This window comes from Chaetomium fimeti, assembly GCF_033439085.1.
Source record: "Chaetomium fimeti strain CBS 168.71 chromosome Unknown B0H64scaffold_5, whole genome shotgun sequence".
Taxonomy (NCBI): Eukaryota; Fungi; Ascomycota; class Sordariomycetes; order Sordariales; family Chaetomiaceae; genus Chaetomium; species Chaetomium fimeti.
This window is the reverse complement of record NW_026944333.1, coordinates 2,022,925-2,036,311: the sequence shown is the minus strand read 5'-3', so window position 1 is coordinate 2,036,311 and position 13,387 is coordinate 2,022,925. Positions and strand designations below refer to the sequence as shown.

The window sequence follows — 13,387 nt, the reverse complement described above, 5'->3', positions numbered from 1 at the left end:
CCCCCATCAAATAATTATGCGATGAGCTCGTCCTTGAGCACCCACCCACCCTTTCCCCCCAAAAGTAGCATCAGTCTCGGGCAGAACCTCTTTTAACACTGCATCCTCATTGCCTACGATGTTGGATGAACCACATGATTCAATGAGTTTATTGCTGTCCCATCAGCCGTGTTCCTGTGTGACTATCTCACCCCGTAGTATTGCCCGGAATTCCGCCCTTGAGAAAGCCAGAAGGTAGGTGAGGCACAGAAGACTCGAAAGAAAGCAGGCCCGGGTAGAGTCGAGAATTTCGTACCAGTTGCCCCTTGCCTTCGTTTATGGGGTTGAGTTAAAGGAGCTAAAGTATCATTACGGGCGGAGATGTTGGTCATGTAGGATTAGATCATTAAATGTACTGCAACTTAGCCTCATTGAAAGGCTACCTACCTACACCCGAAGGTACCTAAATCTGTTTAGGAAAGTAAATGTGACAGGTCCTCAAAAGACAACCCACGACACCCTCTCAACCCTGGACCCTCCCGCCTTTCAGTCTCTGGGGGCTGTCCCATCAAGCGACAGGGCCAAAGGCTTCGATTGAACCAATCGGTGGCTGTTCCTTTCACTTTCAGTGGTGCTATCATCATCTCCCTCAAACAGGGCGTGAAAGTCCGGCAGGAGAGACTGATACATCTTTGCCAGTTCAATCGCCCGGTCATAGGCAGGTGCCTTGCCTGCAATCTTCTCTTGGGTTGGTGCAGCGCTACCCCGAACCAAGCTGCCATCGCGCTTGACGGCCTGGAACTGAGCAACGGCTGCGAGGTGACGCTGTCTCTGCGCTCCGTTGAATCCACCATCACACTTCTTAGGGCTCCAGTAGCTCGAATTTCTCATTGAGGTGAAGGATTCATATATTGGCAGCGATGGAGGCTCCGGGGCGCGTGTCATCAGATCGTAGGATGGTCCAGGGGGCACTACTGGGACATCCTGAGGGAAGGCATTCTCGTCTCCATTTCCCTCGACCTTTTCCGAGTTAGTCCAGATAAAAAGGCCCCGTCTCTTGACGTCATTGTCTTGCGTATCCTTGGTCAAAGGCTGCGTCCACTTGTCGCGGCAGTATTGAATAAATGAAGAGATGGAAGGCATCTTGGGGTTGTCGGGAGGCTAGGTACCTAAAGAACGATGTTCGAGCCCTCCTTCAACCACGCAAGACGCGGGTCCTTGTGCCTCATAAACCGTGGACCATCCCTCGCTGCACAGACGTGTGACGTATGTCGGACCTCGAGTCGCGTGATACGTAGCGTCATTATCTGAGGGCATGGTCCTCACCGACCGAGTGACGTATTATCACGTATATAACACCTATCTCTAGTTCATGCATCGCAACGTCTATCTCTGATTTATTCGTATCAAATGATAGCAGAGTCCTGTAGATAAATCCATGCGTACCTATCCCGTTGGCTCCGAGCGCTTGGTGAAGTGACCAGGTACATGTACCTAGGTATCCATCATGTCTCCCAAAACCATAAAACAACTGTAGTTTGTCGCGTGGGGAACAAACCAGCATTCTGTGCTGACCCGTGCGTAGGTAGCGTGTTTCGTGATCAGGAGCTCCTATAGTAAGGCCAGTCCAATCCATTATCATTCCCACTGGCATGGTTGGAAAATGCGGTATTCACTGGCATTTCTTCGCTCAACACATATCGACTGTTCCCGGATTCTAAAGTCCCGCAGCAGCTGCTTACAATACAAGAAGATTGTTCTCCTTTGTTACGGAGGCTATATTGTCCAGCGAACAATCCTTTCCTTCTTGTCTTTGTCGAAGAGATCTATTGAAAACGACATCACCACTCGCTAGTAGCGTCTCTTTGTCCTAGGACTGGGGTATTATAGCGTTAACCACCCCATCAATGGGGTTGTTACATTCGAGAGAACTCGCAAAACTGATTCAGTTCCAGAACTAGATCCCATATTCCCTACCCAACGCGTCGCGATCACATCGAAAGTTTCGAAGATCGTCCATTTAAGTTAGGTATCTAAGATCCCCAACCCGACAAGATCAACTCAACAAAGCTCTAAAGCAATAAAACACAACGGTGAGTATGCCCGCCGATAGGACCACCCGCTCACAAACAGGGTCTCCTCCAGGCCCCGAGCCTGAAGGCACACGCCACCCGTATACCTGGCGGGAGCGATTCAAGCCCGACTGGCCACAACCGCAGATCCAAAACGTCGTCGCGACCGTCAACATGGAATGCCGGCTCAACCTACCCGTCATCGCGCAGCACGCGCGCAACGTCGAGTACAACCGCAAGAAGTTCCACGCGCTCATCATGCGGATCCGGGACCCGCGCACAACCACGCTCGTCTTCGCATCGGGCAAGATGGTGATCACGGGGGCCAAATCGGAAGCGCTCGCGCAGTTCGCCGCGCGCAAGCACGCGCGCGCCGTGCAGAAGTGCGGCTTCCAGACGCGCTTCCGCGACTTCAAGGTCCAGAACTTCGTCGGCTCCGCCACCTGCGACTTCCTCATCCGCCTCGAGCGCATCGCCTACATGTACAAGGAGTCCGCCATGTACGAGCCCGAGCTGTTCCCGGGCCTGGTCTACACCATGATCCGCCCCAAGCTGAAATGTCTCGTCTTTAGCACGGGTAAGGTCGTCCTAACGGGCGCCAAGGCTGCTGATGATGTCTTCGAGGCCTTTGCGAATCTGTATCCGCTGCTGCTGGAGGCCAAGGTGGCGGGAAGCACCGCGCCGCCGCCGAGGATACGAACTAAGCTCTCGCCGGAGGTGAAGGCGGCGAGGAGAGCGATGAGGGCTGAGGAGCGGCGGCTTGCCAAGGGCCGTCGGAATTCTGAGGTGAGTGAGAGTAGTAGGTGGGTGTAAATAGGTACTTTAGACGGGAGGAGTACATTGAAATGAATATTGGCACAAAGAAGCCATATTTGAGGCCTGATGTATCAACTTTCTTTGTTGTGCTTGTTGCCCTCGAGCCACGCCTTCATGCCAGCCAGGCCGCACAGGCGACCTATGTATGCGCCATAGTACCGTGACCGTCATCAATTTCAAACCCGTTGCTCATTCGTAGCCACACCAGCCTCCGACGACCGCCGTTGGACATTATCCAGCTCCACCTGAAGCACCTTGTCCACGTTCTGCTGCACCTTGTCCTGGACGGCCTTGCCCTCAAACATGAAGCTGAGTTCCTCCAGCGTGCGGTTGTGCGTCTCGGGGAAGAGTAGATACACCGTTGCGATCTCGACCAGGATCCAGACGCAGTAGACGATGTAGTACCTCCAGCCGATGGAGTCCAGCGCGATGGGGTTGACGTAGGTGTTGAAGAAGACGGCGAAGCGAACGGTGAGCTGCTCCACCGCGATACCCTTGGATCGTTGTTGGTAGGGGAATATCTCAACCATGTACGTGTATGCCAGTGCATTCCAGCCGATGTTGTAAAACCTGTGACACTGTTAGCCTGGAGTAACTAGGCGTATGTATGAGAGCAGACTTACGGCGAGTACACAAAGATGAACACCAACACGGGGATGGCTGCGGCGGCCGAGTTCTCGATCGAGGATCTCGCACTCGCAACCGTCCAGACTGTGTACACCACCGCCGTTCCGATCGTGCATATCAGGAACATGGTCCGTCTCGGGAACCGCGGCGCAATCAGCGCAATGGGCACGGCGTTGATGAAGCCCCAGCATGTGTTGCTGAGGATGATCTTTTGCACGGTCCTGTCGTCGGTAATGTTCACAAGCGCCAGGATCTTCTTCATGTAGAAGCTCAGCAGGCCGTTGCCGCTCCACTGGGTGAAGAAGCCGACGATGGCGGCGATCATGAAGCGCCTGCGCATGGGCGGGTCGCGCACTACGTCGGCCCACACGAACCTTGACTCCAGTTCCCTCTCCTGCGCGATGGTCGACTGGATCTGCGCGAACTCGAGCCGCACAAACTCGTCACCGTCCTGGCCCTCGCTGTGGTATTTTTGCAGGATCGCAAATGCCTCGTCTCCGCGGTCCTTCGAGATCAGCCAGCGCGGCGACTCGGGGCACCAGTACATGAAACCGATCTGGAAGAAGCTGGGCACGAGCTGCAGCAGGCTGGGCAGGCGCCACGACCAGGTCGACGTCATCTGGAACGTGCCGTAGGTGGTGCCCGCGGCGATGATGGCGCCGACGAACCACGAGGCGTTGAACAGCGACGTCATGACGGGCCGCTCGTTGGCGTAAGAGAGCTCGCCGATCAGCGACGAGGCGTTGACGATGGCGAAGGGGATGCCGAAGCCGAGCACCCAGCGCGAGGCCAGGAACATGTCCGAGTTGCGCGAGCCTGCTTGCAGGCCGGCGCCCATGCACATGATGAGCGAGGCCAGCAGGATGGTCCTGCGCCGGCCGAGGTACTGGCTGGTCGTCGGGATGAAAGGGATCGCCATCAACGCGCCGAGCGAGTACATGGCGTTGAGGAGACCAAGGCGGTCCGAAGTAGGGTTATCAAAGTCTGTGTCGGTTAGCGTCTAGCTCACCTCGGGAAGGCAACGGGGAACTGACAGTCAACCCATGATTGGACAGCTTGTAAGCTGTTCATCATAGACGAGTCGAAGCCCGACGTCCACTCGACACCTAGGGCCGTGGGGACGAGGATGAAATACAGGAACCGCAGGTTCGGTTTCTTGTACCATAGCTTTGTGTCAGCCTGCGCAATGCGCGTGAGCCGCGGGTCGACGTGCTGTTCTTTCCCGCCGATGATCGCCATTGTGTCGGTTTGCGAGTAGCATCGTGGAACAAGACTTCAAGATTCCGCGAGCGAGTGATCCGGGAGGGCTTTAATAACAACAACAAGTCGTCCATCGCCCATAGTCGCCGCATCCCCCGTAACACCTGCCATATCAAGACCGCATGTCGATCAAATCCCTTTTCTGTGACCTCGACCCTACTGGAGGGAATCTGCTGGAGGATCGAGACCTGTCCGGTGATGGAGCCCGCAGGGAGGACTTCGCACCAGGGTCGAGGCCTGCCGGTCTAGCGAATAAGAGGCGTTGCGTGCACGAGACCCGCCCGATTTCTTCGAGCCTGCAGCTATGCCAAGCTCTCTTTGGGGTTGCTTCCTCCGACGTCTGCGGGGTCTTGACGGACAATGATTGCGGGGAGAACCTGGTTGCCGGGATTTGAAGCAACCTGTGAGCGGCGCCCGGGTGAAAGGCGCCCGAGGGATGCTTTGGGCTGTTCTGGACAGGGGCCAAGACGGCAGCTTCATAAGGATCCAAACATCCTGATATTTATCCCTGCAAACGAACCCGCAGCGGGAAACGGCAGTTCAGCAAGCCACGCGCAAAGGTCGGGAGAGAGGGCGGTTCGGTCAATATCGTTATATTTGTGTTGCATCCGCGGCACGCTGGAGCCGGGAAAGAGGCCGAAGCAGAGCCGCACTTGAGAATGCCGGTCGTTGATCAAAATACCTTGCCCATAAAAACAGTCTATCTCAAAAATACGAAATCATGGGAATCTAAGCGCTCGCTGTGGGTTCCGCAAAGACGAACTCCTCAAGCTCCTTATACGCCTTCTCCAAATCCTGCGCAACATTAGCACTTCGAACGATCCCCACAAACCGATACGGGAGGGACTAACATCGTTCACGATGATCCTGTCATGAATGCCGGGGACCTTGGAGTACTCCAGTTCCACCTTGGCCTGGTTGAGGCGCTTCTGAATGGACTCTTCCTTCTCCGTCCCACGGCCGCGCAGCCGCTGTTCTAGCTCCTCCTCCGATGGCGGAGCGATGAAGACGTAGCGAGCCGGGAAGCCCGAAGCCCGGATCTGCTTCACGCCCTCCACCTCAATGTCCAGAACGACGGTCTTGCCCTTGGCGGTCTGCTCCTCGATCGTGGCTTTCGACGTGCCGTAGAAGTTGTCGCCAAACTGCGCGCTGTTGTAGCGGATGTCAGCAGGCGGAGTCTGACAAGATCTGAGGGGCTGCCATGTCCAGTGCATACTTCTCCAAAAACCCGTTCTTAGCCTTCAGCTCCAGGAACGCCTCCTTTGTCACGTAGTGGTAGTCGACCCCATCGTGTTCGCCGGGTCGGGGCCCGCGTGTAGTGTGCGATACGGAGAGCGTGAAGGTGTCGGGGTGTCTCTATCGAGTCTGTCAGAAACTGCGACAACGGGCGAACAACGGGAGGCGTACTTGGAAAAGCAGTTTGTAGAGGGTGCCCTTGCCGACGCCTGACGGGCCCGAAATAACGACTGGGCGGGGATCGCGAACTGCGCGAGAGTTAGGTTTGTCTTACTGACGACTCCTGCGACGGAGGTAGACGGTGTGCAAAACCACTTACCGGGAGCCATGGCGTGGAAATAGCACGAGCGAAAGACTTTGACGAAAGGAATGAGTGGACGCCGCATCTCTAACGACGACAAGCTTTTGGAAATCTGCGCCCTCCCGCGACGAGTCGAGACGGGGGATGTGGGTCGTGCGGGGTGTTGTGGGACACCTGAATTGCCGGATGAGGCCGAACAAGGGGTGAATTAAATTAAGGGTTAGGGGCGAGGCAGGGGATTTACGGGTGGCTCCTTACCTCTGAGATGAACTCCAGGCTTGTCCTGCCCTTCTCGCTGTGACTCTTCTCGACCGGTCAGTGAATAGGTGTGAACGAAACACACAAGATTTGCCTCAATCTATGATAGAAGTGACTATTCATACGAGACAGCCCAAGCTGCGATCAGCACACAAACCATAACGTTCAAACTTGAACCCCTAACCTCGAGGTCCTCCCTCACCACCCCTCCCCTAACTGCTTGGAAATACTGGTTTACACCGTCACAGCGGAAGTGAAGCATCTAAACACTGCTATCCTGTTGGGGGTAAAAACGAAGATTTGCTTTTGGTGGAATTTCATCTCTACTTTGAATAATAAAACCAGAAAACAAAAAAACAAAAACGAGGGCATGGCTTGTATACAAGTATCTGACTGTGCCATATTGCTTCGTATGCCACAGTAAGGGTGAAGCGAAGCTGCTGTGTTGGCCACAACGCCACCGCATGCAAGATTATGCATGATAATGCGGTCGAAACTGTGGCATCCAATCGCTCCTCTGAGAACTCTGGAGGGAAACCCTAGTAAATGAAACGAAGCGTTCCTTCTTCGCTTCCTCAACGTACATTGTACATCTCAGAGACTCATCATTGAAGCTTCGCTTCAATTAGTTCCGACACTCAACCCATCAACGGACGTCATCCAATTCATTATCACCATAACCCCGACAAAAGAACATTCAATTCCAAGCACAGTATCCAAAAACCGCACCATGACCCCAAACCAGCCATCCGCGAGAAAGTAATCATTAATTCCGTGTGAACAAGCGAGCCCATACACTCCGTCTCAACCAGCCCTTCCAAGCCGAAACGTCGAGCTGGACCTCCTTCGCCTCCCCGGGCTTGGCTTTCTCGCAGCCCTGTCGGCCTCTCTCTGCGATTGCGTCACGAGGTAGTAGTCCCCGACATTTTCGCCGCTCGTTTCGTCCCCGCACTTCAACGTCTCAATCACCTCGATCGACGTCTGCTTCATGATCACGCCAGCCCTGACGTGCAGGCCGCGAGCTGACTCGAGGTCGATATCGCAGGAGGCCGTGCCGCCGGCCCCGTCGCTGCGGGGGTAGATGTTCTCTTCACTGGCGTTCATCGAAAAGTTGGGGATGGGGTTGACGCTCCGGGGGCCCATGCCACGTCGCGGGTTCTTGTCCTCGAGGATAAAACCTCGGCGTTGTCCGTCTCCTCGCTGAGACGCCTTGGAGGAGGAGGGCGACCGGAGACTACCGATGAGCGGACGGAAACAACGGGCGATGAGGGACGAGACGATGGGAAGGTTAGAGGTGACTACTGCGACGAACGTTTCTCGGACGGCCCATGACCCTGCCTTTTGGGCGCCATTCACTGGGTCCTGTCAGGGCACATGGCGTTAGCGATGATTCTGATGTCGAGGCCGTGGTAGGAGCACAAACGGTGATGATGAGAACGCAGCGCAAAATGCCTGCTGCCGTTATGAACACGCCACCAGAGAAGAGGAGAATGACGCCAGCCTTCTTGAGGGGCTTCAGCGACGAAGCCCAGAGCATTGGGATCGGAATGGTCAGAAGGTAGAGATCAGTCACTACATTCAAGACTACCGTAACAAAGATATCAATCCTTGAGATGGCGGGTTGGCAGGAGTCTGTCGTCAGTTAGCCGATGCGAAGACCAGATAAGGGGGAATTCTTACTCCCAGGGTCGGGGTATATTTGCCAGTTCTTTTCGAACGGATGGCAACCGAGGAGGATAGAGAGCACAACAGCAAGCCATGTTGTGCCGATGAGAATAAACCCGGCATATATGCGAGTCTCAAAGCCGAGGCCATCCTGTAACCACCATCAGCCGTCGTTGGAGGTACCGAAAGCTTGAAAAGTCGTACCGTAAGACGAAGGTAAAGGCTACACATGGCTGCCTTGATGACCCAGAGCAAGAGCGTGTACGTGGACCACCCAGCAACTTGCGTCTTGGAGCCATTCACCCTAGACGTCTGTCAGGCTTGGCTTTGGATTCCTGACTGGAACGTTCTCTTACCGCAAGTGGTACTCCTCGCTAGTTGGATCCAACACCCGTCGTTGCTCGTCCGTCATGGCATTGTTGGCAAGCCCTTTCCAGAATGCCCCCACTGAGTAAGCAAGGTATGTCTCGACAGAGTAAGCCACCTGTGTGTCGAGTCAACAGGAGGTCGAATTATTGGGTCCAGGGGTGCCTACCGCGGCCACAATCATGAGGTAGTCGTCCACGCGAAGATTCTTAATCCCAGACGAAGATATCCTAACATGGAAGCGAAGGCCAATCACAAATAAGCCAATTCCAAGTAATGTGAAGGCTTCTTGAACAAAAGAGTCCATGATGACGGTAGCTTAACGCAAGGAAAGTCTCCAGTGAACCTCCACGAGACGACCGAAATCCTCAGAGCTTCCAGGATAGTCCGAGTCAGCGTATAATATGGCACCGAGAAGGGTTCCGGGTTGCTCATCCACTTCGATAACATCACAATCGGCTCGTGGCTGGCAAAGTTGGGCGGGCTTAAGCTTATTATTAGTAAAAGGGAGAACCACAGGCATGTGGCCGTCAGACGCAAACACGAAGTTGTTTCGTTTTGACATCGGCCTGAGTCTGTTCTTGAGGTGGGCGAGCCAAACCTCCCCCCAACCTAGAACTAGTGCGACCTAGAACCGCATCTCATCGATCGGCAGGTAGAGTCACACAAAGTAAAAGAACCCGGCGCACCGTCACCTCGGGTCTCGTGATGCAATTCGGTAGGCCGCTTGATACAGTGCGGTTCCGTGACCTTCCGTCGCGTGGTTGGTGTTGGTGTCTCGCACTGCAGATTCATTGGCGGAAACGGGCAGGTAAGGTAGTAATACAATCGAAGCAACAAGGGGTTGTCGGAACTTGAACCGGGAAGATGCAGTTTTCCTCGAAGCTGGATGTTTGTGCTACACATGCTGCATAATCATAACCTGTGAGTCTGGATTTGCATGGGGTCAACCGCCATTTTGCTTTGCGCGACAAGAGTAAGTAGAAGTTGATCGAGTGAACGAATCATGGAGACGGCATATTGCCAGTCTCCCTTAAGGTTAGCCCCATTGGATATAACCATCAAGGGAAGGAGCGCATGGTTTGTGTTGCCTGTTGCGGGCAGGCAGGCGAGAGGAAGGCGGCAACATTACGGACATTATCTACCAGTTCCGATCCTCACAATTCGTTCCGAACAACCAAAATACAGTTATTTCCATGGCAATCAATGATGCAGTTTGTGTATCATTCCCGAACTCGCCGTTCCCGGAACTCGCTCCGACATCTATCGGAAACCAGTCGTCAGTCGGGCCAGACGGCGGCAGCCACCTGGAAAACAGAAGCGAACAAGTTGGCGCAAAGCACTGTTGGCCGCGTCCCATTCTTGCGCAACAACCGGATGCACATCCTACTCGGTCCGGATTCATGCGCCTCAACGGCGGTTCGAATCGGAGAATTTACTCTGAGAATGGACCATGCCAGTGAATGCCACCAGAGGTGATGGGCTGAATTTAAAACTTGGCAGACACGTCCCGACACCGGAATTAGTGCCTCGATCACTAACAAACCAAACAATCGGCATTGTTTCGGCGCTTCGGGGGGCTGCTGTAGCGCCTATTCGGTGTGTGTCACAACTACAAGACACTTGCCGCATGGACCGCCCAATGACAGTCCGTCCGATCGACAACTTAAGATCAAACCGCAACTTGGGCATGCGATGTTCGTGTCGGACACCCCACTGTCAAAACATGGGGATCCGGAATACAAGGCCTGGCGGCCTCGAGCGCTGTTGCTCCGAGGGTGAAAACGCAGAAAGGGATCCGGTTGCGGTGAACGAGACGAGACGCAGACCATCATGGGTTGGATCCCTTGTTGGTTGGGTTGATGCTGGCCGCCATCATTGGTGACAAACAGCCATCCACCCCGGCCCTTGAGGTTCCTTGTTCTAACTTCTCTCCCCCATCACCCCAGGGTTGCATCGAGTACCGTCGAGAACCGGCTGGCTGGGGAGATCATTCCCCACATGCTTGGCTGACAGGGGGGCAGAGCCAAATTTGCGGCTCCTTTCCTGAACGGGAACCGTGTCCGTCTCGGGCGCCGGAGCACGCGATGTGACCCTCAGCAGAATCAAAGCACAGCACAGCACGGTCCATTTTTTATTTGACCTCTCATCATGACCTCCCTCGACGTCCCGTGAAAAGCGGCCTTGGGGAACTGGGCACCGAGACAAGATACTACCGCACAGTCTCCCCTCTGACCTTCTAGTCATTGCCCGAAAATGGAGACGTTCGATTTTGTCGTCGTCGGAACAGGCAGGTGGTTGCTCTCTTTTGGGTGGATGTAACCTCAATATTAACATGTATTAGGCATCTTTGGCCTTGCCGCCGCAAAGACATTCCATCAGCTGGAACCCAAAAGCACCCTGGCCATTCTGGACTCTGGAACTACCGTCGGGGGCGTCTGGGCCGAAGAACGGCTGTACCCAGGGCTGAAGACCAACAACATGCTGGGGACCTTCGAGTATCCGGATTTTCCAATGCGCACCGACATCTTCGGCGTCAAACCCGGAGAACATATGCCGGGGGAGGCGATGTTGAAGTACCTCACCAAGTATGCTGAAAAGTTCGACATCTTCGACAAGATCCGTTTTCGGTCAGCGGTCACGACCGCCGAGCACCAAGGCACCACCGGAGGGTGGATCTTGACTGTCCAGAATGGTACCGCTCAATACCAAATCTTCGCACGCAAACTGGTCATGGCCGCGGGACTTACTTCAGATCCATTTTTGCCGCACATTGAAGGCCAAGAGAAGTTTGGAGTGCCCCTTTTCCACAGCGGAGACTTCGTCAAGTACGCCGAGACGCTGGATTCTGCCACGACGGTGACGATATTCGGAGGAACAAAGTCAGCTTGGGACATTGTGTACGCTTATGCTTCAAAGGGCGTCAAGGTGAACTGGGTGATACGAGGTGGGTCGTTTCCCCAACCTGTGGTACTTTGTTCCAAACTCACAATGCACATCTGCAGCAAGCGGGCATGGTCCAATTTGGATATCACCTCCCTATGTCACCCCGCTGAAGAAATGGCTCGAGAAACTAGTCCGTCAGTACGACCTTGGCGGCGTTCGGGAGGGCTAGTTCTGACAGGTTGTTGACCGTGCCATACAGACACACGCCTGCTTACATGGTTCAGTCCTTGCATATGGGGTGACGTTGACGGCTACGGTTGGATCCGCCGCTTCTACCATGGGTCCGCCATCGGCCGCGCCATCACGAACGCCTTCTGGTCCATACTGGGCAACGACGTTCTCACCTTGAATAAGTACGACTCGCATCCAGAGACAAAAAAGCTCAAGCCGTGGAGTCATGCGATGTTCACGGCATCCTCCTTCTCCATCTTAAACTACCCAACCAACATTTTCGACCTTGTGCGCGATGGCACTATTAAAGTGCACATCGCCGACCTTACGGGCTTGTCGGAGAGGACTGTGCACCTATCCGACGGTACACAACTTGACACCGACGCGCTCTGCTGTGTCACCGGCTGGAAGCACGTGCCGCCCGTCAAGTTCCTACCTGAGGGCATCGAAAAGGAGTTGGGACTGCCTCGCAAGGCCTCGGAGAACGACCTGTTCAGCCCCAAGAAAGTGCACCTGGCCGACGGCACCATCCTCTCCCGCTTCCCACAGCTGCGTGACCAGCCCGTACAGAACGAACACCTGACGCCGCTCCTCAGCACCGAGGGCCTCACGACCACGGACGCGATCAACCCCTCCACACCCCTCACCCCCTGGACGCTCTACCGCTTCATCGTGCCCCCCTCGGAGCGCCTGCTCCAGACGCGCGACATCGCCTTCGCCGGCATGCTGCTCAACTTCTCCACCACGCTCGTCGCGCACGCCCAGGCCGTCTGGATCGCCGCCTACTTCCGCGACCAGCTGTCCGCGGCCGTCCTCCCGCCGCTGGCGCCGCGCCGCTCCGACAGCGCGCGGCGGAAGGAGGAGGAGCAGGAGGAGGAGGATACCAAGACGATGGCCGAGGTCCGCCGCGAGACGCGCCTGCACGCTCGTTTTGGGCGCTGGCGCTACCCGGCTGGGCATGGCACGCAGTTCCCTGATTTTGTGTTTGACGGGCTGCCGTATGTGGATTTGTTGGTTAATGATCTGGGCTTGAAGGTTCATCGGAAGGGGGGGTGGTTTGCGGAGATGACGGAGCCGTATGGCCCGGAGGATTATCGCGATTTGGTGGCGGAGTTTGTGACGAAGGTGGGGGGGAGGGGTGGTTAGTTGGGAACTTGGGGTTGGCGTTGGGTTGGGGTTGCCCTGTTGGTGGTGGGATTGTATGAGGGGTGGGTTCCAATATGGATGGGTGGGTGGATTGTTTGCTCTGTTGTTGAGAACTCGAGCATGTGCTTGGAGAATTGATGTTTAATGGTCATTTGTTGCGCGTGATTCGGGGTGGGGGGATGCGTGTTCCTCACGGAGGCTTTTTGGACAACTTGGAACTACAAAAATTGAATTTCGGTTGGGCGTCGACCCTCACATAATTCCTGATATTTCACATTTGGCCATCAAACCATACGCCGGAGTTGAGGAGAAGCCCGCACCCCTCGACTCCAAAGAAAAATGGGGAATGGTGGGGCTGATCTGACACCCCCATCCAAAGCTTGATTTGTGGAGATGTGGGTTGCCAAGTCCACGATCTCAACGACATGTGTTGGAGTGTAAGTTGAATGAGCGCAGCGCCAATTCAATAAATGGGCAAGATGCCGCGAAATGTGTTGTTGTTTAGGCATTCGATGAAGACTACGAGATGGCAGTAGTGATGGTG

At 55.0% G+C, this 13,387-nt stretch overlaps 6 protein-coding genes across 6 annotated transcripts; 2 read left to right on the top strand and 4 right to left on the bottom strand.

Moving 5' to 3' along the window:
* Window positions 1-525: 525 nt before the first annotated feature.
* B0H64DRAFT_443523 (uncharacterized protein) lies at window positions 526-1,122 on the bottom strand (the record flags this gene model as incomplete). Its single annotated transcript, XM_062806715.1, has 1 exon — window positions 526-1,122. One exon carries the CDS (start codon window positions 1,120-1,122, stop codon window positions 526-528), a length of 597 nt encoding a protein of 198 aa, XP_062657959.1.
* Window positions 1,123-2,078: 956 nt separating this feature from the next.
* Window positions 2,079-3,262, top strand: B0H64DRAFT_463345 (uncharacterized protein; the record flags this gene model as incomplete). The annotated part of the gene is made up of 2 exons (XM_062807593.1): window positions 2,079-2,837; window positions 2,869-3,262. 2 exons carry the CDS (start codon window positions 2,079-2,081, stop codon window positions 2,875-2,877), a joined length of 768 nt encoding a protein of 255 aa, XP_062657958.1. The 3' UTR covers window positions 2,878-3,262.
* On the bottom strand, window positions 2,954-4,987 carry B0H64DRAFT_188144 (general substrate transporter). Its single transcript, XM_062799011.1, has 3 exons — window positions 4,529-4,987; window positions 3,491-4,478; window positions 2,954-3,437 (listed from the first exon to the last, which is right to left on the bottom strand). The coding sequence occupies exons 1-3, from the start codon at window positions 4,731-4,733 to the stop codon at window positions 3,044-3,046; spliced, it is 1,587 nt and encodes a 528-aa protein (XP_062657957.1). The 5' UTR covers window positions 4,734-4,987; the 3' UTR covers window positions 2,954-3,043.
* A 344-nt stretch (window positions 4,988-5,331) lies between these two features.
* On the bottom strand, window positions 5,332-6,445 carry B0H64DRAFT_400723 (P-loop containing nucleoside triphosphate hydrolase protein). Its single transcript, XM_062804091.1, has 5 exons — window positions 6,310-6,445; window positions 6,162-6,238; window positions 5,971-6,110; window positions 5,606-5,903; window positions 5,332-5,549 (listed from the first exon to the last, which is right to left on the bottom strand). Exons 1-5 carry the CDS (start codon window positions 6,374-6,376, stop codon window positions 5,484-5,486), a joined length of 648 nt encoding a protein of 215 aa, XP_062657956.1. The 5' UTR covers window positions 6,377-6,445; the 3' UTR covers window positions 5,332-5,483.
* A 908-nt stretch (window positions 6,446-7,353) lies between these two features.
* B0H64DRAFT_463329 (uncharacterized protein) lies at window positions 7,354-9,104 on the bottom strand (the record flags this gene model as incomplete). Its single annotated transcript, XM_062807592.1, has 6 exons — window positions 8,750-9,104; window positions 8,571-8,698; window positions 8,419-8,518; window positions 8,230-8,365; window positions 7,973-8,181; window positions 7,354-7,911 (listed from the first exon to the last, which is right to left on the bottom strand). The coding sequence occupies exons 1-6, from the start codon at window positions 8,885-8,887 to the stop codon at window positions 7,354-7,356; spliced, it is 1,269 nt and encodes a 422-aa protein (XP_062657955.1). The 5' UTR covers window positions 8,888-9,104.
* A 1,459-nt stretch (window positions 9,105-10,563) lies between these two features.
* B0H64DRAFT_400718 (uncharacterized protein) lies at window positions 10,564-13,125 on the top strand. The gene is made up of 4 exons (XM_062804090.1): window positions 10,564-10,870; window positions 10,925-11,527; window positions 11,586-11,660; window positions 11,726-13,125. Exons 1-4 carry the CDS (start codon window positions 10,837-10,839, stop codon window positions 12,841-12,843), a joined length of 1,830 nt encoding a protein of 609 aa, XP_062657954.1. The 5' UTR covers window positions 10,564-10,836; the 3' UTR covers window positions 12,844-13,125.
* The last annotated feature ends 262 nt before the right edge of the window (window positions 13,126-13,387 follow it).